The sequence below is a fragment of the Ipomoea nil genome, unplaced genomic scaffold, assembly GCF_001879475.1.
Source record: "Ipomoea nil cultivar Tokyo-kokei standard unplaced genomic scaffold, Asagao_1.1 scaffold1622, whole genome shotgun sequence".
Lineage (NCBI taxonomy): Eukaryota > Viridiplantae > Streptophyta > Magnoliopsida > Solanales > Convolvulaceae > Ipomoea > Ipomoea nil.
In genome coordinates this window covers 336,404-361,048 of record NW_017618050.1, presented here as the reverse complement: position 1 = coordinate 361,048, position 24,645 = coordinate 336,404, and the positions used below count along the sequence as shown (strand labels likewise).

Genomic DNA, 24,645 nt, shown 5'->3' with positions numbered 1-24,645 from the left:
CCATGCCCTTGGGAATAGCTTTTATATCACAAATACCAAAAATACCCTTTACACATTATATAATATTTATATTTATTTAATAAATATAATGTATTATATAAATGTATATATTTAATTAATTATAATTTTTATCCATCAATTTATCAATAAATATATATATATATATATTTAAATAAATTATTTGTGTGTGTGTGTGTGTATATATATATATATATATATATATATATATATATATATATATATATATATATATATATATATATAAATTAACTGTATAAGACTCCTTAATTATGGAGCCTTAGCTCCTAAATTAAGTAGTCTGCTCATCTGCATGCTTAGCGGATGGGCATTGCAAGCTTGCCTAGCGGATGAGCATTGCAATTGAAATTATGGAGCCTTGAGGTTCCTTTTATAGGAGCCTCAAGGCTCCATTTCTTACTTCTCCAACCGATATGGGATAAGTGAGAAAATAAATATAAAAATAAATATGTATTTGTATAATAATAATAATAATAATAATAATAATAATAATTATTATTATTATTGTTATTGTTATTCTCTCTCACACACATGCATATATATATATATATATATATATATATATATATATATATATATATATATATATATATAACATTCAGTATAACATAATCATATTTATTATTATTATTATTATTATTATTATTATTATTATTATTATTATTTTGTATAAGGGTATTTATGTCTTTAAAACCTATTCCATTTTTATTCCTTTAACCAACCAAACACTGGAATACAATTACTAAAATCTATTCCTTCAGCCAACCAAACAACAGAATACAATTCCTATTCTATTCCTTACCTATTCCATTCCATGTGGAATAGCATTCCTATTTCCTCCAAATTCATTCCGTGAACCAAACGCGCTGTAAATATAGCGTCGATTTGCCGTAACGTTACAACATCGCTAATTACTAAATAATTCTAAATCCGTATTCTTTTTTATACTTTCAAAAAAAATTTAAACACAATACCAAAATAAGGTTATCTCAAATTAAGGGTGTGTTTTGGAAACTTGGAAATCATTTTTTAGGTTTCCGATGTTTTGATGTGCCTGGAAAAATAAGTTAACAGAAATCATTTTCCGTTGACTTTGAAAAATATGTTTGTTTTGGAAGAAAATAACTTTTCATTTTTTTTTAAAAAGTTATTTTTCAACTTTTACACCACCACCACTATCACTATCACTACCACCACCACCATCACTACCATACCACCACCGCCACCTCACTACCACCATCGCCATTGCCACCACCGCTCAAAATGGGCCACCGGGACGAGTCCGCCAAAGCGCGCCTCGCCTATCAGCCCACCCCGTCTAGTCTGTGGGTTAGGTGGGGCCGGGCTAAAAAGCTCACTAGAGTACGTCTTGCCCTTTTGGCGGGTGATGGACTAGCCCGAGTTAAGCCTATTTTGATAGTTCTATTTAATTTTTTTTGAGTAACAAGAGAAATTAATGCACCGTAAACCACACAAAGAGAGATAAATATTATTACTTATTAGAAAGGTAAGAATCAAACTCATGACTTTTTAATATAAATATTATACTTCATCTACTTGAGTAATTGGTATGAGGGTGGCAATGCACTTTTGAAACACTTGACTAATTAACTGTTGCAATTTTGTTCTATGAATAATTGTGCAGACGTGTATGTTGGACGGATTCCAATTCCTATTATCTTTGGAAGTATTGATTTGTACGTAATTATAAAGGTTCAAATTTTTTTTTTTTAATAGGATCGTCTATTAATTTTTTAAGTTTAATTTGAACTGGTTAGCTATATGAACAATTTAGGTTATCTTTGTGTAACCCTTTATCGGTTAAAGTTACAAAATAAAATTTATTCAGTATAAACTATCAAATAGTAATTGTGAGTTTTTCTTATCACAAATTTAATATTAAAAAAATGGCGATGCCTTATGAGTTAGGTGTTGCTTAACCAGCAGGGTGCAGTCTGACAAGAAACATGAGCCACAAACTCAACCAACACATTGAAAGGAACATTCTATCTGCTCAGATCAACTAAAACTACTACTACAAGAATGCCATGCAACATATGCATTCAAAATCAATTATTTTATAGCCTATTGGGTGTCACAATATCAAATAATCAAGTGCATATATGTGTGTCCGCATATTTTAACAAGTTTTTTTTTTTTTTTCTTCCAAAATTTGTGAATTACGCCATTTTATAAATTTCACACATGAAAATAAAAAAATATATTATATTATATTACAAAAAGTCTAGTTAGGTAATCTAAATAATGAACATGCAAAAGTATAGTTGAATTATGAAATTACATATTCAACTAGTTACTATTAATATGATTTGAGGAAGTAGACAACTTTAAAAGTAAAAGAGCGTGACATGGATAAACGTAATCTAAAAATTAATTAAAATTAGAGTTAATTTCACTTTTGGTCCTACATTTATTGGGCATTGGACATATTTTGACCGGTTTAATTAATTTATCTACATTGAACCCAGACTTTTTTAAAGGTAGACAATTTAGGTCCATCGTTACATTAGTTGTTAGATAGCCGTGAAGTCGAAGGGCATTTACGTCCTTTCAAGTGTTAGTCTTCCACAGCCTTCATTTGTTGACTTTTATTTCTTCTTCATGTTCTCTGGCCAGTCCACCACTCCTTGCGGCGGTCCACGAAGACCCTCCCAAGAAACCAAAACGGAACAAATATGCCTTAGCCTGCTCCATGTTGGCCTCCATGACTTCCGTTTTACTTGGCTATGACATAGGAGTGATGAGTGGAGCATCAATTTATATAAAGAAGGATCTGGACGTCTCCGACGTGCAGGTGGAGCTCCTCATCGGAACTATCAACATCTACTCGCTCGTCGGATCCGCCTTGGCGGGGCGGACCTCCGACTGGATTGGCCGCCGCTACACCATCGTCTTGGCGGGTGGCATTTTCTTCGTCGGCGCACTCTTGATGGGCTTCGCCACCGGCTTCTCTTTCCTTATGGTGGGTCGCTTTGTCGCCGGAATTGGCGTCGGATACGCCCTGATGATCGCTCCGGTGTACACCGCCGAGGTGGCGCCCGCCTCCATCCGCGGCTTCCTCACTTCCTTCCCTGAAGTATTCATCAATTTTGGTGTTTTACTTGGATTCGTTGCAAATTACTCTTTTGCAAGGCTTCCATTACACTTGGGATGGCGATTGATGTTGGGAGTAGGTTTAGTTCCGGCAGCCATATTAGCGGTCGGCGTTCTCTCCATGCCGGAGTCGCCGCGGTGGCTGGTGATGCAGGGCCGCCTCCGAGACGCCAAGAAAGTTTTGGACAAAACTTCTGATTCCTGGGAAGAATCCCAACAGAGATTAGCGGATATTAAAGAAGCGGCGGGCATTCCGACGGACTGCAAAGACGACGTGGTGGAAATCAAGAAGGAGATGAGCGGCGGCAAGGGGGTTTGGAAGGAGCTTTTCGTCCATCCGACCCCGAAAATCCTGCACATTCTGTTGGCCGGCATCCTGCACATTTGTTAATTCTTGAAATAAAAGTCAACAAATGAAGGCTGTGGAAGACTAACACTTGAAAGGACGTAAATGCCCTTCGACTTCACGGCTATCTAACAGCTAATGTAATGATGGACCTAAATTGTCCACCTTTAGAAAAGTCTAGGTTCAATGTGGGTAAATTAATTAAACCGGTTAAAATATGTCCAATGCCCAATAAATGTAGGACCAAAAGTGGAATTAACTCTTAAAATTAAAATCCCATATGGGGACAACATGTCTTTGCTTGGTATTTTAATTTTAATATTAGTTGTTCATTCAAAGTTGTTTAATTTATCAAAAAAGTCATTGCCACATTTTAAACAAGTATATAGCCCAAACAACATCACATCAATAGTAACTTATTGCATATATAGTATTAGGACCTAATTGCACTATATTGTTGAGTTAGGGAACCTAAATGAAGCGCTACTTTTAGAGAATGAAGTTAACAATTTTTCCTATTATATTTGTAATTTTACAAAATATGATGGATATAGTAAATTAGACTAAGGATATGAGTTTGAAATCATACTACAAAGTAAGAGATTAGAAGGTGATAATGTATTGATTGTATTAGTGAAAGAGGATCGACAACCTAGTCATATTGAGAAGGTCCAAGATGTATGATTAGTTAGTAATACAAATGCTAGTGCATGAAGTGATACATAGTAGAGGATGCCTTCCACGTGATGGAGGAGTCTTATCTATAAATTAAATTAACCTTTTTTTTTTTGCATATATAATTGGATTAATTGAAAATATAAAAATTTAAACATATTTTGTAATATTTATCAAAAACTTATATTAAAATACAAAAGTTTAACACAAAATATACAATACAATCTAACATTTTATTTTATTTTTATTTTTGGATCAAAGAGGATGGGGGACCCCGGGGTAAACTAACTACTTTCTCTGTGCAACCAGGACACACGCAAGCTATCATTCACGATGAGCTCTTCCATTCCAGAAGGACAGTTGGGAATGTCTCTCCATGTCCTGTCCATAAACACGCCCCAAGAAGATAAGGCATCCACACTTGCATTTTGTTCTCGGATGATGCTGCGTAGAGATCAGACACCCTCTAGTTTCTTTGAAGCCATCGTTCGATCTCATCAATGTGCTCACAAATGGGTCCCCTCAGCTCCATACCGCCGGATATCCAGTTGATGACTCTCTCAACGTCGGATTGAATCTTAACGTCTATAAAGCCCGCCTTCCAAGCCCATGCAAGGCCCCTCGCAATGGCTTCGGCTTCGACAATGGCAACGTCTTCGTGTCTAGATTTGCCACAGAAATTGCCCACCCACTCACTGTTTTTCCTTCTTAGCACTCCTTCGTAGCTAGATTGCTGGGTTGTATGTTTTACACTTGCATCCACGTTGAGAGTCCATTCGTGGTCAGCAGAGGGTTTCCAGAAAAGATTCTCAAGCTTCCTCGTGTCTGTTTCAGAGTTCATCGCGTGCTGTCTTCGAAAGGCTCGATTAATCTCCTTCTCAGCTTCAAGGATCCACGCACCTTTCCTGTTGGGGTCCATCTCCTCCTTTCTGAAAATGATGTTGTTGCGCCATCTCCTGATCCACCAAATCCCTATTGTAAACAGACTCGATTTATCAATTCCATCGTTTCCTTTGCTACTGGGGCGGATGCTTCGAGTGATCCAACCTTTAAGGTTGCGTTGATGGGAGTTGCTATTGCCCATCGCCATCTGGAGCTCGTCCCAAACTTCTCTAGCTTTTCTATAATCTCTAAAAATGTGGTGCATGGTTTCTTCATTGCTAGGGCAGAAATCACAATCACTTGTTATAGTGAAGCCTCTCCTCTTCATTTCCCATTACTTTGTCATGAAGAATGGTCCATATAAGGGTCTTCATTTTTGTAGGCACCTTGAGTTTCCACAAGTAGCTCCATGTTGGGTCCTGCATATTCGATACCACTCCATGAATCATGTTATAAGCTGAACGGATAGAGAACATACCTGAGGGTTCCTTCGTCGTTTTCGTCCCGTAGTTGCATAAGCGCCAACCGGCCCTTGACGTCTTGTGGGAGGTTAGTCAATATATCCATCTCCACCCTCTTGATTCGTCCCAAAGATTTGAAACCCGAGCCCTCTCGTCAACCTCGGCGTCCAGAGCGGTCTGCTCGTGGAGAGGTCTGTCAATAATCCAAATGTCAGTCCAGAATCTCACGTCTTCTCCATTTTTCACCGCATGGCGGATCCCTTGTTGTACGAGAAGCATAGCAGCATTGATGTCCCTCCAAACATTGGATGCCCCTGTGACAATCCAAAATTTAATTTTATAAATTCGGTTTTAAGAAATTCCAAAACAGCCATTTTTCACTCTATAAAAATTTTTGCGATAAAGTCGGTGTTTGAATAAATTATTTTGAGCCACTTTTAAATAAATTCAACGCCGAGACTTATTTTAAATCTAAAATCCTAAATTTTTGGGTACATCGCGTACCAAGTTTTTGATCCAAAAGTCAATCTGAGTGAAACCGGGAGAAATCTGAGGAACCTAAACTAAGTGGTTGTCTAGAAAGTATTTTTGGAAAAATGCATTTTGATCCCAAAATTATTTTAAACTATGATTCTAGACCTTGGTCCATGAAGCTTGGTGAACCACTAGACTCCACTCTCTCATGCCTGATATTTTTGAAGCCAAGCCAAATTACCACTTTGCCCTCCACCAATCATTGTGGATTCTCCTAGGGTTTAGAGCCCTATAAAATGAAATGTTTTCAACCATTGCCTCTTGATTCCCAACCTTGTCTTCCCCATCTCAAAGCTCTGCAAGAGAAACCAAAGAAATCACAGTAAGTTTAAACATCTCCACCATCCATCCATTCATCTTCTAGCTTCTTTGATTCTTAGCTTCCATCTCTGAGAACTTAGCCCTTAAGGCTTGTTGTATGGTTTGTTTGAGGAATATAGGTGGTGAAGGGGGTTGTAGCTGATTTGGGAATAAGGAGGAATCCCAACATGAAGAGGAAACAACAAAGGTATAACCCATGGACTCCCACCTCTTTTTATAAACTCTGCGAAGTCAAGTTAAATGTTGAAATGTGTAGAAATGCTAGATTATTGATGTGTTTGAGCTATTAAGTGATCTATTATTGATCTATGATGTGTTGTTGAGAATTTGGGAGTGTTGGATTGCTAGAAATTGCATTTCAGATGAAGAAGAACCCCACTAGTGCATAGACAGTGTGCACCAGATGGAGTCACGGAGCTAGCCAACGGCCCTAGGTAGGGACTGTTGGCATGCCCCTTGGAGGAGCGGCCCTAGGGCACGGCTCTCAGCTAGAGCCATGGCCCTAGGCCACCGCTTGGCGGATCCAGGCTGCGGCGCTCCTCAATCCCCGCCACAAGCCCCGCCAGGCCAAAGCAGTGCAGTGACCAGGCCCTTGTGGCTCAACTACGTGTTGTTCGGACCGGGACTCGCGGGCCCTTGAGGCTCGGACACTCGGGACTGTTACGACAGACTAGTAGAATTTGATTTCATTGAATTTGGAGTAGGAATGAGTGATTTACAGTAGATGTTTGTGTTGTGAAATAGCTTGAAGTATACTGTAATTGTTTTATAGTGAAGATTGATTTTGAAATGTTGAGTTTAGCCATTTGAATGAGAAGCATGATAATTATTTGATTGTTGGATTAAAAAATATGATCATTATTTGCCAAAGTTTGCTTAATTAGCATGCCTGAGTATCCACTGTGAATTGTTGAGGAGTTTTGCCAAGAAAATGAGATTATAGAATGTATAGAGCTTGATTTCTATTTACTGTGAATAAGTTCATGAATTACAGTTTGAGTTTAAAGATCATGATCAATATTTGCTAAGTGTTTGCTAAGAAGTATTGTTAAGTATTAAAGTTATAAGCATGAAGTAGCTTATTGTATGCTTGACTTATAGTCAAGGAGAATTTGAGATATTCTTTATAGTAAAAGAGCATGTTTAGCCTATCATGAACTAGAGTGAATAAGTGGCTTAAAGTAAGCCTAAGTAATCTTTCAAAAACCTATATCTATTTTGGAAAATTATTATCTAGTTGCATGATACTTGATTTCCAATTTGTGAGAAAAGAGAAGTTGTTGAGAAGCTACGTGCATAAGCTTGCATAAGTGAAGTTGTTGCATGAGATTGAAATGAATGAGTTATATCTATATGTATCTAGTGTGAGTAATCCGAGGTTTTGGAGGCCCGTTAGGACTATGTCCTTTCGGAAGAAAAGAGAAAGTAAAGAAATAAACGGACATTGCGATCCGATGTGAAGTAACGAGGTCGATATTCCCGAGTTACTAGGTAGGATACTACCCGCCAGGCTTGGAATCCTGGTCAGGGGGTGTGCACACTAACAAGTACGATACCTGATTCCACAGAGTTTGAGAAAAGGACCAAAAGAGTGGTTTTGTGAGCGAGATGAGTATTATTCCGGCTAGATGCCGAGCCCAGATAGGTCCGTTCACATTATGGTGAAGTTCCTACCTCGCCCACGAGTAAAAGTAAAGAGAGAAAGCGAGTCAATGTGACTCTAAAGAAAGAAAGAAAGCGAGTCAATGAGACTCTAAAGAAAGAAGAGAAAAGCGAGTCATTGTGACTCTAAGAAACCTCCATTGGACAAGTGTTCCTTGTCACCAAAGAAAGAGTGTATATGTATATCTATATATACTTATACTAAAGCATCATGTCCATCTTATTGCATGATTAAATGATTCACACGTGTTGCATGGTAGTAGGATAAGAAGCATGACATTATATTGTCTTCTATTGAGTTATATTATAGCATGAGATTGCTTATTGAGTATATGATAACATGAGATTGCTTATTGAGTTATATGATAGCATGGGATTGCTTATTGAGTTATATGATAGCATGAGATTGCTTATTGAGTATATGTTAGCATGAGATTGCTTATTGAGTTATATGATAGCATGAGATTGCTTATTGAGTTATATGAGCATGAGATTGCTTATTGAGTTATATGATAGCATGAGATTTCTTATTGAGTATATGATAGCATGAGATTGCTTATTGAGTTATGTGATAGCATGAGATTGCTTATTGAGATATATGATGATATGAAATTGTTGTTAAGATATATGTTAGCATGAGATTGCTTGTTAAAGCTTAAGTATTTTATTAACTATCAGTTTGAGTATGATTAGTGTATATCGCCATGATAAGACATGTAAGTGCAAGCATGAGTTTATTGGTAAGCTAAATAATTGAGAAAGTATGCCTATTGATAATTAGGTTGCAAGCATATAGAAATCCTATTGAGCATGTTTAGATGTTGCTTAAGTGATTGAGAATACTCGATCTAACTAAGTGAAACAAATGTTTTCCAAAATATATACTATAGTATTTTACAGGGTTGAGTGACGTTATACTTAGCTTCGTGCTAACGGGTTGCTTTCTACTTGTTTGTTTGTTAACCCCTTTCAGGTGGACCCAATGATTGAGAACGACCAAGTTAGACTAGATTAGCTTAGTGTGCTAGTTGTAGTCTAAACTCTAAACTCTTATTCAGATATGTTTATTTTGAGACTTGGTTGTAGACTTATCTAGATTTTTTATGGTGCTGGACACCGGGGTTTCATTCCCCAAGTTTGTTTTAAGTAGTAAGGTTGTGGATGTTTAGATATTTTATTTGCCTGTGCAATCACCGTGTATGGTGGTTGTGGCGATGACACCTGTTATTGATGGTTAGTAGATTTACTATGCTTGTTAGTATCCTTCTTTTTTTAGTTAAGTATTTGATTATAAGGTTTTAGAAAAGTGGGGTGTTACACCCCCTGCTTTGGGTTGAACATATCAAATACTGTCGCACTCGTTGAGCATCCTCCAACCTATTTTTGCCATAAAAGCTAGGTTGACGTCTTTAGATGCCCTGAGGCCAAGAACTTCCGCTTCCTTTGGTTTAATAACGTTTTCCCAGCGAACGAGATGGAATTTATGTTTGTCCGGAGTGCCTCCCCAGATAAACCTCCTTATTCTTTTATCAATCTCATCCCAAATTCCTGTAGGCAGATAGGTGGATTGCATGCTATAGAAATGAACGGCTTGGAGAACTGATTGCGCTAGCACCTGTCTCCCCGCAAGCGTAAGGTTTTTAGCTTTCCAACCATCAAGTCTGGCATCTATTTTGTCCAAGATATGAGGATACCCCAAGATATTTTCCTAGGTTTGGCGTCATAGGAATCCCAGCGATCTCGGTAATTCTTTGAATCTCTTGTCCATCCACATTTTTGGAAAAGAAGATCTAGGACTTGTTAAGGCTTACCTTTTGTCCCGAGACTTTGCTGAAACGTTCAAGGCATTCTTTGATGATACTAATTTGATCCTGCGAAGCTTCAGTAAAAAGAACCAGGTCATCAGCAAAGAATAAGTGGGGGAGGGTAGGACCATACCTGTTAGTTTTTATCCCTTGCCATCTATTGCCTCTTACTTGCTCCTTAATGATATGACTGAGCCGCTCCATGCACAAAACAAAAAGATATGGGGAGATGCATCTCACTGTCTGATTCCCCTACTCGGAGTGATCCAGTCGAGCTGGTTCCCATTCCATAAAATGCCGAGCCTTGTAGTTTCAACATAATGCATGATGTTCCTGACCCAGATCTCATTCATTACAACCTTTTGGACGGTGACCCGAATGAAATCCCAGTCAAGTCTTTCGTAAGCCTTCTCAAGATCAAATTTCAAGATCATATAGCCTTTAGAACCTTGCTTCGTGCTCATTGAGTGGAGCACTTCCTGATAGACAATAATGTTGTCCACAATTTGTCTTCCCGGGACAAAACTACTTTGTTCCACCCCCACAGCCTCTTTAAGGATTGGTTTCAGACGGTTTGTCACCGGGTAGTCATTTTTGGGGACAAGGGTGATAAGAGTGTCATTCATCCCTTCTTCAAGAACACCATTTTCATAGAAATTTTTTGCCTGTTTAAAAACTAACTTACCACCAACTTCCCATGTTTTTTGGTAAAAAAATGCGTGGAACCCATCGGGCCTTGGCGCTTTTAGCGGGCTCATCTAAAAGAGGGTAGCTTTCATATCATCAATCCTGAACTCTGCATTAAGGATATTCAGCGCATTTTCCTAGATGGTAGGGAAAACAACACCAGGGAGCGCCGAGGAATCGGGCATAATGTCTTTTGAAACAAATTGTTGAAAAAATTCCTGATCAATGAAACCTCCTCAGCGGTATTATTTATGGGAATTCCATCATCATTGTGGAGACTATAGTTTTTTTTTTTAAAATTTTTTTATTATTTTTTTTATCATAACAGCAGTGTGATAGAATTTACTGTTTTTATCGCCCTAGGTAATCCAATCCTCCCTAGCTTGTTGAAACCAAAAAATCTCTTCCTGGTGTAAGACTTCCTCAAACTCATGTCTTAATTTCCGTTCCAGATTAATAAGGCCTTAGTGATAGGATTCATCAAGTTTTCTCTGGATGCCTTCAATTCTTCTTTCAAGCCTTTTCGTACATGTGTGGATATTCTCAAATACGCTGGTATTCCACTCCGTAAGCTTCGTAGCCATAAGATCCTTGTTAGTCTAGACATCATTTGCCTCAAACCGGAAGGATGTGTGGCTGGTTCTGGTCACATATTCAAAACTAATCTTGATCGGGCAGTGATCGGAATTGATAGCAGCAAGGTGAGTGACGGTCGTGTTGTTGAAACTTTCAAGCCAATCTGTGGAGCACAATGCTCTATCGAGCCTAGCTCCTTTAAATTTCGAACTCCCTTTCCCCCTTTTCCACGTAAACATTTGGCCAGTGTTGCCAAGATCTACAAGACCTTTGTCAAAGAACCAGTTCCTGAAGTCGTCATTTCTGTGGCTGCCTTCTTCTACCGTATTCGATACTTCATCCATACTCAAAACCGCATTAAAATTGCCAGTTGCAATCCAGGGGCCGTTGACTGCCACCTTCGTCTGGCTTAAGTTGTTCCAAAGACGTTTTCTTAACAGCCATATGAATGAACTGGGGATGGAACTGAGGATCTCAATCTTCATCGTGTCATGCCACAAAACCTAAATCCCCCCGCTATAGCAAATAACCTCCACCCAAGCCCAATTTTCAAAACCAAGCTTGGTACAAACATCATTTGGATTGATTCCCGAAGTTTTAGTTTCAAGAAGACAAATCATATCCGGTCTGTAACTTTTGATCAACCATTTGGCGGCTCTAACGAATTGCTTAGAAGCTTCTCCTTGACAATTCCAAGTGATAACTATCATGGAAAACAAAAACTGAAAGAAAACAAGAGGCACAAAAACAAGAAGCGAACACAACCCATGGGGCAAAAATAACAAAACAAACAGAAAAGGAAGAACCTGGGGGTGGAGCAGCTTAGAGCTCCACCCCCATCTCCCCCCGTCAAACAGTGCAAGACTGTACTCCACAATGAAGTCCTCTAAGACATTGCCACCTCCACCATGTTGCAAGGTATCCGGAGGGTCTGCTGAGTGTTCGGGCACTTCTGCTTCAGCAACATGCAGGTCAAGGTTCTCTTCCTCCATGGCCATGCAAACAATCTCCGTTGTCTTGCCACCTCTATTATCTCATCTCACGAGTGCGTGTTCCCTTGCAGCGGTAGCTTGGTTAATGGTTTTTCCATTTCTCTGTTGGTTGGTCCTTTTGCTCGACGATGTACTGGCCTTTTGCATTTGTTTTTGTGTGTGTCCCTTTCTCATTGTTTCCCTGTATTTGTTTCTCAGAGACTTGGACTGACGGCCTCTTTCCCTTGTCCAGCCACCCTAGTTGGGTCTTGGCTCCATTTCTTTGTTTGGCCCAAAATTCTCCGCTTCAGAATCGCTAGGATATCTACACTCTCATCCTCTTGATCTTTGCTCAAAGTCTCATATCTAGAGCCGCTGTTTACTCCCCGCTTATCACCCCTAGAATTCTTCTCATTTTGACTGTTTTTTCTATTTTTGTTCCCCATTGTATCTCTTTTATTTTGGGGGATATTATGTTTCCTTTTTGGTTTCTGGACAATCATCCAGCTACCATAATCATTCATGATTGCTGGGCGGATTGTAGGAGTTGCCTTAGTTGTCATCTCCTTACCATTTTGGTTTGCATTCGGACCGTTACCAGTGCCGGCAGCCGGCACCGGTTGATCACCTTCAGACTTGTTTGGTTGTTCATTCTCCGTTTCCGATGATGGTGCATTTTTCTGACATTTGTCCGCACTATGGTAATACTGTAACACCCCCTTTTTCTAAAATCTAAAACCCGATATAATCAAACTTAATTAAGATAAAACAAGGATAATTTAGATAAATAAATAACCATCCATTCAATAAGCTAAGGGAAAGTCACCGCCACAGTCACCACTCACGGAAACTACACAGGCTACAAGAAACAACTACGGAATCTAGAGTCAAAGCTTAACAAAACGGTAAAACAGGGGATACAACCCCGGTGTCTACGCACCATAAAAAAGGTAGTTTACTACAACCAGTTAAAATACTACTAAAGGAAGGGAAACTGATCTAGTAACTACCACAACTAAAGCTACGCACTAAACTATCATCGTGCGCTCTCAAGTACTGGGCCCATCTGAAAGGGTTATACTACAAGTAGGAAAATAAACCCGTTAGCAATTAATGCTAAGTATAAAGCCACTAAACCCTGTAAAGTACTATAGATATAGGTTGGAAAACATTTTGCATTCACACACATTCTCAAGTATGAATATAAGCAATCAAGACACTTAGTCAGCGAATCTCAATAGATATACATAAACACTTCTATATGCTCGCACCCTATAAAACATATACACATGCTTTAACTCATTACTCGTACTTAATCACATTCACATGCTGATAGATAAAGGAATAATTGCATCTTAACAAGTAAAATCATGCTTTCATGTTAACACTTAAACAACGATAAAACTGTACTTCTCAAATACCCAAGATGAGACATATGCTAAGTCAGGTATGATACTTTACTTTTCATGTATTCAAATAAGACGTATGATATGTCATGATGCAATTCTATAAGTAAGGATATGATGCTGGATATATATATATATATATATATATATATATATATATATACTCTCACTCTTATTAAAAAGAAATACTTTTTCTGTGGAGGATCTCTGTTGAGTCACTTGATTCGCTTTTCTCTTCTTTCTCAATCTTTCTCTGTATGCGAGGCAGGTACTCCGTCGTAGCGAAGCCCTAGGGAACGATGCATATCTTGCAACCGCCACATCCGTATCAACGGAACCTCAAACTCGTGGGGATGTAGGAACTTCACGAATCGTGAATGGACCTATCCGGGCCCGCAAACATGGGCGGCCTAATACTCATCTCGCCCATAGAATCGGTACTCGTGGTTCTTATAAATTGTGTGGAATCAGGTATCGTACTTTCAGTGTGCACACCCCCTAACTAGGATTCTAAGCCCAGCGGGTAGTATCCAACCTAGCAACTCAGGATTGTTCTACCAAGTTACTTCTAGAATAAACTATCGATCCTCTGTGACCGTTTCTTTCTTTTCTTGAAACTTCTTTCTTTCTCTTTTCTTCTGAAAGGACATAGTACTAATGGGGGCCACCAGAACATATATATTTTCCTCACTTTATAGATAGTATATATATCATATGCAACTACTTTTTCTCATGCTAGTAATCTAGATATCATGCAAGCTTCTCAATGCACATATATACATCTCATATACTTCTCTTTCTCATTTTGGAAATCAAATTATCATGCAAGCTTCTCTATGTGTATAGATATAGATTTTCCAAAATAGATATAGGGTTTTGAAATATAACTTAGGCTTTACTTTGCCTCAACTTTAAAAATCATGAAATTGATAAATATGCTCTTTTACCGTAAACTTGGAATGCACTGCCTTAAACAATTAATCTCAAATAACTCAACAATTCATCAACTCAAGAATTAAACACATTAAATAGCATAGCTACTACCCAAACTTGAGAACATAAGCAAAATATATACTCCACTGTCATGCATTTCAAATGCCTCAAATACACAAAGTTCATCTTTCATGCTTATGCTAAACATGCTTCTACTTGATATTAAATGCAACAACTCATACTAGCACGTCGTTATGAGCCTGAGTGTCCGAGCCTCAAGGGCCCACAAATCCCGGTCCGAAACAACACATGGTTGAGCCTCAAAGAGCTCGGCGGCCTTTTCAAAACTTGGCTTGGCCACTTGGCTCCGCCAAGCAACGGCCTAGAGTGACGGATCTTGCCTAGATCCGTCACTCAGGTCTGTTGAGCAATGGTTCTAGCCAACGGATCTCCCCTGGATCCGTTGGCTAGGGCCGCAAGTCCAACCTGGTCCATAGACAGTGTGTACCTCTTATACTCCAGATGTCTTCTTCTCCAAAAATCTCAACTTAGAGCTCAAGCAAACACTTCCAAACAACCATGAATCAATCATATAACAACATCAACACACAATAAACTCATCAACAAACATTTTCAAACATTTCTATACATCTAATCTCAAGAAATCTAACATTATATCATGCCAAAATAATAGCTTTGGGAATCCATGGTTTATACCTTTGAGCTCTAGCCTCACAGACATTAACTTCTCTTGTATGACCTCAAGCTTAGTCTCCTTCTTCACCATCTAGGGCTCCAAGGCCACCAAAACAACAACAACATACACAGACACATTCACTGTGATTAGAAGCTAGGAAAAGGGGAATAGAGGAGAAGAAGAAAGGAGAAAATAAAGAGGAAACTTACTCCCAAAGCTAGTTAGATATTCTCAGTTGAAGGAATGAAGAAGATGATTATAGAGGAGAAGATATATGATAGAGACAGAGGATGTTGGCTGCTGAAATGAAGAGAAATGAATAGTGATGCTTTTATATGGTTCGAAACCCTAGGTTGAGGTATCGGCTGATAAGGGCATTTTGGTACATTGGTTTGTAAAATCATCAGGCTTCTCCTTTTTAAAACAAGCTAAGGCATTAAAGTAATTTTATACATCTTGGGGGTTAAAAATAGATTTTCTATAAAAATGTTTCTAAATAAAACATTTGGTTCGGGTTTCTCAGGTTTCACTCATATTGGTTTTTTGGATCAAAACTTGGTACATAGATATACCTGAAACTTAGAATTTTTCGAAATAGGCTTCTTCTTGGTGTTGAATCGATTTAAAATCACAATTTAAAACATTTAATTCATACACCGATTTAGAAAATTATTCGAATTAGTAAAAATAATTATTTTAGAAATTTATAAATTAGAATTTAGGAAAATAATTTTTTTTTGGGTTGTCACAAATACATTCCACATTGAAAACACACCAAGTGCAGCCCTTCGTACATAATTTGTAACACCCAGGGGCGGGGGGACATATGACTTGCAGGGGGCCTTGGCCCCCCCTAAACAATTTTTTTTTATTTATTTTTATTTATTTTTTTTTATAATTAGTATTAGGCAGCACGGGGCCTTGGCAGCTTGGCCCCCCCAAATTTTTTTTTTATTAATAATGAGAAAGTCAATTGTGGCACCCTCACTAGTCACCAAAACATTTTCCCTCCTCAAACAAAGCTTCTTGTGTAAGTTTTCACTCAAATCAATCCAATTCCAAACCAGATACCGCATACGCAAATCACATCAATACACACAAGGCCTTTCTCTTCCATTTTCAAGTAGCAAGTGTATAGGTAATCTTACATTTCTTTTTTATTATTTAAATCTTTGATTTTTTTTTTATGAATTATTCTTTATTGGAGATAAATTCATCAATTTTCACTATAATAAAAAGTCTAGATATTGTAGTTAAATGGTAGCTAAATGCCTAAATCCTCTCTTTCGTTTCCTCAATTGACGACGGCAACCGCATTGAACTCGGGCTACTGGCTACGAGCAGTGTCGGCTGGATCCTGTTGGAACAATTTGTTGGGTAATATGGTTGAAAATTCCCAAAAATAATAATCCTACGAAAATATTAATATTATATGGGAAAACAGAAAGAATTGGGAAGGAAAAGGTTGAGTGTTTGGGTAAAGGTTTAGCACGAGTTCGAACACAAAGTTCTTTTCCTTAAAACCTTATTTGCTACCTCCCACAAGTGCTAGGAGCGTTGTAGCCTAGGTTTCACAGGATAAAACGTGCTACGATTCCTTGTTTAAGCACCTAAACAAGGAACCCGGCAAACAAAGCAAAGCTTAGAACACAGGTTGGCTAAAAGAAGAGAGTAGAAGCAGAGTTTTGAGATGAAAAACTACTGGAATTCCTTTGTTTTTCACTGTGTAAAATGCTACTGCTTCTACCTCTCTTTATATAGGGATGTTGGAGTGATAGCATTCAACATGGCCATTAAATTGGTGTTAAAACCAATTGTGTAACACCTGTAACGGTCACCACTAAGTAGGATTAAACTCATAATTTAAAAATTGGAATTAAAACAGTATTAATTCCGTAACAGATGAGTTTAATCTTCTGCACTTTCGGGTTTCAGACCGTTGGGGTGCACGAGAGTTCACACTCTCGTGCTGTGGTACACCACGAGAGTACACCTCTCGTGCTATGGTGCAATACGAGAGTACACCTCTCGTGTTCACCGTTGCACGAGAGTTTTGCTCTCGGTGCACCACAACCTCTCGTGCTCTCTGTAGCACGAGAGTGGTGTTTTCGGTTTTGGCCGAGCCATGCACCACAACCTCTCGTGCTCTCTGTAGCACGAGAGTGGTGTTCTCGGTTTTGGCCGAGCCAAGTGACTATAACAGATGGAAAATGATTAACTTAGCCCGCAAGGCCAGCCCATTTCCGAACGACATTCGTGCCCGCAGGTGCCGGCGCACGCGAGCTCGGGCTTGAATGATTTCAAGCCTTTTTGATGTCCTCTAGTTGGATTTTGATTTGCACTCACCCCCCCCCCCCCCCCCCCCCCCCCCGCGCGCGCGAGAGAGCCTCTATGCTATACAATTCTACAAGCTTGAAAAGAGCTCATGTATATAAGGGGGGCAAATCTTGTTTCCAAACCAATGTGGGATAAAGTCCTACATTTTCCCTTCATTTCCCAACTTAAATGGGTCTACTTTGAGAATCAATATCTCATTCACCCATTATCCGTTTTGAGCGTACAATATATCAATCTCTTCGTCTCACTACGAAGAACTCGAATCCACTTTGACCCGACCCAAATCGGTAGTGGACCCTACTGATAATTGTACCACAAAATAGCCACTTAATATGCCATTTTAAGCTAATTTTTCCAACAATCCCCCACATGAATGAAAATTGATTTTCGGGGTAGTTTTAAAACGGAAACAACTGTGTTCAACGGTCGATCCCTGCATAGGATAGGTAGGGTCACACCCTTTGAACCTTCCCTCGTGAAGATACATTTACTCTACTGACTGTACGGTAGAACGCGATGTCTTTGAACCGACTGCCGTTTGTGTAGACGATGACATATCTCACACAGGAACCTCCCAACCATGCTTTGTTCTCATGATTGTGCCCATTTTGGTCGTGGGTCACCATTCCTGGTTCTGCAGGACTTTGTGAAGAATTATGCCCGTTAATTCTCCTTTGAAGCGACCCTCACTTCTCTCTCACATAGGTGATTCTTTCCCGAGTATCCCGCATACTCACATATGTCAACCGACATTCGAATCACTAAAGCATTTAACATGCTAACCTTGTGCGGGATCCACTGTTTCTAACGAGGAGTGGTAGGGAATCCGAGACCCCCACAGTGACACGCTCCGTTCCATAATTTAGTTGTCCCATTGAACCTAGGTGCCAGCTAGGTTGGGTGTCCACTATAGAACTTTATACCAAGGGCTTTAGACCCATTCCTCGTCTCAACTTCTCCACAGCTACTCTACATAACCCTTTGGTTAGCGGATCCGCTATATTGTCTTCTGACTTTACGTAGTCAATCGAGACAACACCAGTTGTGAGAAGTTGTCTAATGGTATTATGTCTACGACGCACATGTCTAGACTTACCATTATACATATGATTCTGTACTCGTCCAATTGCAGCTTGACTATCGCAATGCACACACATTGGAGGTACAGGTCTTTCCCAATTTGGAATATCCTCTAAAAAATGGCGTAGCCATTCAGCCTCTTCACAACATTTGTCCAAGGCTATCAGCTCAGATTCCATCGTGGATCTAGCTATCACGGTCTGGTTAGAGGATTTCCATGCAACGGCTGCACCGGCTAGTGTAAACACGTAGCCACTCGTGGATTTGGAGTCCTTAATATCGGATATCCAGCTACCGTCGCTATATCCTTCAAGTACAGCAGGATATCTCCCATAGTGCAGTCCAAGGTCTCGAGTATACCTTAAGTATCTCAGAACCTTCACTATTGCCGTCCAGTGCATGGCACCGGGGTTACTCGTATATCTACTGAGTTTACTAATCGCAAAGGCAATATCCGGCCTAGTGCAGCTCATTAGATACATCAAACTACCAATAACCCGAGCATATTCTACTTGAGAAATACACTCCCCGTGGTTCTTGGTTAGATGAACACTTCGATCTAATGGCGTCCTAGTCCCTTGATGATTATCCTTGTTAAATTTTTCAAGGATTTTATCAATATAATGTGATTGGCTTAACACCAGACCATCAGGTCTTCTAATGATTCTAATCCCGAGGATTAAATCAGCCAAACCCATATCCTTCATGTCAAATCTCGCATTTAACATGTTTTTGGTAGACTTGATCATTCGATCGTTACTACCAACGATGAGCATGTCATCTACGTATAAACAAAGAATGACATAACCGTCTATCGTTTCCTTAACGTAGACACATTTGTCACTTTCGTTTATTTTAAACCCATTAGTTAACATCGCATGGTCAAACTTCTCGTGCCATTGCTTAGGCGCTTGTTTTAAACCATATAGCGATTTAACCAACTTACACACTTTCCTTTCTTGGCCCGGAACCACGAACCCTTCGGGTTGTTCCATATAGATTTCCTCATCTAGTTCGCCATTTAGGAAAGCGGTTTTAACGTCCATTTGATGAACTTCCAAATTCCGCAGCGCGGCTATAGCAAGTATCATTCTAATGGAATTTATTCTCGTCACGGGAGAATACGTGTCGAAGTAATCAAGGCCCTCGCGTTGCCTGTAACCCTTGATTACAAGCCTAGCCTTATACTTCTCGATGGAACCATCGGGTTTCATCTTCCTTTTAAAGACCCACTTGGATCCTAAGGGTTTACTACCCAGAGGAAGATCAACAAGTTCCCAAGTGTGATTCTGTAAAATAGAATCCACTTCACTTTTAATAGCCTCTTTCCACATTGGTCATTCTGTAGAAGTCACGGCTTCTCCGTACGTTCGAGGCTCGTTTTCTATCAAACAAGATAGAAAATCGGGTTCATTTTCTAATAAACAAGTTAGAGTACTCGAATCGTACTCCAACAGGTAAGTTAGAAAATCAGGACCAAATGATTTTCCAACTCTCGCCCGCTTACTGCGTCTCAGCTCGAGTTCGGGTTCTCTCTCGGATTCCCCACTATCATTATCCATAGCTTCGTCAAATGTTCGTTTTGACGAACTTGGTCCCTCATTGGACCTACAAGGAAATACATTTTCAAAGAAAGATGCATTCCTTGATTCTATTATCGTGTTCTCGTGTACGTCTGGATTATGGGACTCGTGTACTAAGAACCGATAAGCACTACTATTATGTGCATAGCCAATAAAGATACAGTCCGCTGTCTTAGGACCTATCTTTACTTTCTTAGGTGTTGGCACCAAAACTTTGGCAAGACACCCCCACACTTTCAGGTACTGGTAGGAAGGTTTCCTACCGTTCCACAGCTCATAAGGAGTCTTATCGAGCTTCTTGTGGGGTACCTTATTTAAAAGGTAATTACTTGTAAAAATAGCCTCACCCCACGCGTCTTGAGGTAGGCCCGAACTTATAAGCATCGCATTCATCATATCTTTCAATGTACGATTCTTTCGTTCGGCAACACCGTTCGATTGAGGTGAGTAAGGTGCAGTACGCTCGTGTATTATACCTACACTCGCACAGAAGTCACCAATAGGTGCTTCGTACTCACCACCTCGATCGCTTTTAACTTTCTTAATCTTACAATTAAGTTGGTTTTCAACTTCATTCTTATAAAGAATGAATTTTTCCAAGGCTTCGTCTTTGCTTTTAAGCAAATACACATAGCAATAACGTGTGCTATCGTCGATAAACGTGATAAAATATTTATTACCACCTCTCGTTTGTATCGATCTAAAATCGCACAAGTCACTATGGATTAATTCTAGTGGTTCAGTTTCCCTTTCAACCGGTTTGAAAGGTACTTTCGTTAATTTTGCCTCAACACAAATTTCACATTTGTTATTTGTGTTAATTTGAAAATTAGGAATATGGTTCATGTTAATTAATCTACGTATAGAATTATAATTAACGTGACCTAGTCTACCATGCCACAAATTGGAAGACTCAAGCAAGTAAACGGAATTAACTTTGCTCTTATTCATGATAATAGGCATTACATTGAGCTTAAAAAGCCCATCAGTTACATAAACTTTGCCTACAAACATTCCTAACTTAGACAAAACAACCTTGTCTGACTCGAACACCATGCGAAAGCCATGCTTGTTCAACAGTGAGCCAGACACCAGATTCTTCCTCAGCTCTGGAACATACAGCACGTTGTTCAACGTCAGTTCCTTCCCGGAAGTCATCTTCAGAACCACCTTGCCCACGCCTTCCACAGCAGACTGAGCAGAGTTTCCCATCCAAACCTTCTCGCCCTCGACGGTCTCAAAGGTGTTGAACATTTCTCGGTTGCAACACAAATGCCTTGTTGCACCAGTATCAATGAACCACTCTCGTGGGTTCGAGTCCACGAGGTTCACCTCGGTCACCATAGCCGAAAGGCTAATCTCGACCTCCTTCTGATTGCTTTCCTCAACCATGTTGGCTTCAGAACTCTTGTTCTTCTTCTTTGGAACTTTGCTCTCAAAGGACTTGTGGCCAGTCTTGCCACAATTGAAGCATTTTCCATGAAATTTCTTCTTGGTAATGCCTCCTTTCGGACCTAGCTTTTGCTTGTCCTTCTTGTTCTTCTTGGAGTTTTTAGCATGCTCCACAACATTGGCTTTAGCGCCAACAGTGACAGAATTTCTGCCATCATTCGTCCTGTTCCCCTCCTCAATTCGGAGTCGCTGGATCAGGTCCTCCAGGTTCATTTCCTTTCGCTTATGCTTAAGGTAATTCTTGAAGTCCTTCCACCCTGGAGGCAGCAAGTGGATAACAGATCCCACTAGGAAGGCTTCACTCAACGTCATGCCTTCGTCACGGATTTCATCAAAGATTAGTTGTAAATCTTCAACCTGACTTAGCACGATTTTGAAATCAACCATTTTGAAGTCAAGGAATCGGCCAACCACAAATTTCTTTGCGCCGGCATCCTCACTTCGGTATTTATGATCCAAAGCTTCCCACAACGCTTTCGCTGTGCCAATCTTGCGATATACATCGTATAACGCATCACATAATCCGTTTAGGATGTAGTTTCGGCATAGGAAGTCCGAATCCTTCCAATAGCCAACTGCCATCACGGATTGGGCATCCTGTTCCCTTAATTCGGGAACCTTCTCTGTCAAAAATCTCGCCAAGCCGAGATTTGCTAGGTAGAACAACATCTTTTGTTGCCACCTTTTGAAATTCGATCCAATACCGGTGAATTTCTCCGGTCTTTCGGCCGAACCACTCGGTACCGTAGGTACCCGAGTCATGGGAATATATCCCTCGGTGCTCCCACCATCTTGTGAACCAACGTTCACTGGTGTAGCCTGGGAATTAGCAACATTATTGCCATTCCCACCACTGTTGTTCTCAACAACATTCTCCTCCCCGAGAGCTGGCAAAACTGGATTCTCCATTTCTTCTAGGAAATTAGAGATAAACAACCAACGGGAAACAGATATAAGGTTTTAAGATTGTTGGGTAATATGGTTGAAAATTCCCAAAAATAATAATCCTACGAAAAGATTAATATTATATGGGAAAACAGAAAGAATTGGGAAGGAAAAGGTTGAGTGTTTGGGTAAAGGTTTAGCACGAGTTCGAACACAAAGTTCTTTTCCTTAAAACCTTATTTGCTACATCCCATAAGTGCTAGGAGCGTTGTAGCCTAGGTTTCCCAGGATAAAACGTGCTACGATTCCTTGTTTAAGCACCTAAACAAGGAACCCGGCAAACAAAGCAAAGCTTAGAACACAGGTTGGCTAAAAGAAGAGAGTAGAAGCAGAGTTTTGAGATGAAAAGCTACTGGAATTCCTTTGTTTTTCACTGTGTAAAATGCTACTGCTTCTACCTCTCTTTATATAGGGATGTTGGAGTGATAGCATTCAACATGGCCATTAAATTGGTGTTAAAACCAATTGTGTAACACCTGTAACGGTCACCACTAAGTAGGATTAAACTCAGAATTTAAAAATTGGAATTAAAACAGTATTAATTCCGTAACAGATGAGTTTAATCTTCTGCACTTTCGGGTTTCAGACCGTTGGGGTGCACGAGAGTTCACACTCTCGTGCTGTGGTACACCACGAGAGTACACCTCTCGTGCTATGGTGTAATACGAGAGTACACCTCTCGTGTTCACCGTTGCACGAGAGTTTTGCTCTCGGTGCACCACAACCTCTCGTGTTAGGCATAACTTAGCCCGCAAGGCCAGCCCATTTCCGGACGACATTCGTGCCGGCGCACGCGAGCTCGGGCTTGATTTCAAGCCTTTTTGATGTCCTCTAGTTGGATTTTGATTTGCACCCCCCCCCCCCGCACGAGAGAGCCTCTATGCTATACATTCTACAAGCTTGAAAAGAGCTCATGTATATAAGGGGGGAAAATCTTGTTTCCAAACCAATGTGGGACAAAGTCCTACATTTTCCCTTCATTTCCCAACTTAAATGGGTCTACTTTGAGAATCAATATCTCATTCACCCATTATCCGTTTTGAGCGTACAATATATCAATCTCTTCGTCTCACTACGAAGAACCCGAATCCACTTTGACCCGACCCAAATCGGTAGTGGACCCTACTGATAATTGTACCACAAAATAGCCACTTAATATGCCATTTTAATCTAATTTTTCCAACACAATTTAGTATAGATTCAATTATAGATGATTTTAATTCGTGACATGCAAGAGAGACGGTCTAAATTTGAATAGATTTGTAATATAATGATGCATTTTGGAACATGTTAAATGAATATTATTATATTGCATTATTCTCTCTTAAATCGTGATTGGCCACCCGGGTTGGTTAATCCTGGCTCCGCCCCTAGTAACACCCCATGTTACAATCTTCAAACCCAGATTGATTATGTAATTAATCCCATCAAGAACAATTAAAAAGGATTTAAATTAATTAGAATTCCCTTAATTATTTAATGTTGCCCGCGATGGACCATGGACCCTTGTTTATGATAAGAACTTTAAGTCCGTTAGGAATAAAGAGAGTGAGCCTTTACTATTCAGATTCTAATTAGGAGTCCTAAACCTATATATAGGAGACTAGAAAGCAATTAAAACCCTTCCCACTCATATCACTCGAAAATCCCCCAAGAGACCTAGCCAAGGAATTTCCCTGTCACCAAGCCTAGGGAAAGATCAAGTGGAGGAGAATCTTGGAGAAGGACCTTAGGAGCTAAGAAAGATTTAATTAAAGCTAAGAGGTAACCCATGTCTTACAAAACTTATTTCCTTGCTATCTTTTATTGATTGGCTCCTTTGAATGATCGTATGCGTGGATTTGTGGTTATGCCTTGATATGCTTATCTTTAGGATTTATGGTATGGATTCTTGTCATTCTTGATGTTCTTGATGGTCTTGTGTGATTGTTTGCATGATCTTGTATTTAATTATGTTTAGAGCTTGTCCTTAGGATTTATATTGTGAATTTTGTTATTCGTGACGTTTTTGGCACTCTTGGGTGGGTTTATGCATGTTCGGTGTTATTCAACGTCTAGGGCTTGTTTTTAGGGCTTCGTATGTTGGTTTCTTGATGTTCTTGAATTTCTATGTTTCATTCTTAGGTCTTGGCATGATTA

The 24,645-nt window shown here is 39.6% G+C and overlaps 2 protein-coding genes across 2 annotated transcripts; one reads left to right on the top strand and one right to left on the bottom strand.

The window, feature by feature from the left end:
- The first annotated feature begins 1,946 nt into the window (after nucleotides 1-1,946).
- On the top strand, nucleotides 1,947-3,544 carry LOC109191382 (polyol transporter 5-like). Its single transcript, XM_019342027.1, has 2 exons — nucleotides 1,947-1,963; nucleotides 2,632-3,544. The coding sequence occupies exons 1-2, from the start codon at nucleotides 1,947-1,949 to the stop codon at nucleotides 3,542-3,544; spliced, it is 930 nt and encodes a 309-aa protein (XP_019197572.1).
- A 1,096-nt stretch (nucleotides 3,545-4,640) lies between these two features.
- Nucleotides 4,641-5,264, bottom strand: LOC109191381. Its single transcript, XM_019342026.1, has one exon. The coding sequence runs from the start codon at nucleotides 5,262-5,264 to the stop codon at nucleotides 4,641-4,643; it is 624 nt and encodes a 207-aa protein (XP_019197571.1).
- Nucleotides 5,265-24,645: the final 19,381 nt, after the last annotated feature.

Coding starts and splice junctions, on each gene's coding strand:
- LOC109191381 (XM_019342026.1), bottom strand. CDS start 5,264: ATGGCGATGGGCAATAGCAACTCCCATCAACGCAACCTTAAAGGTTGG.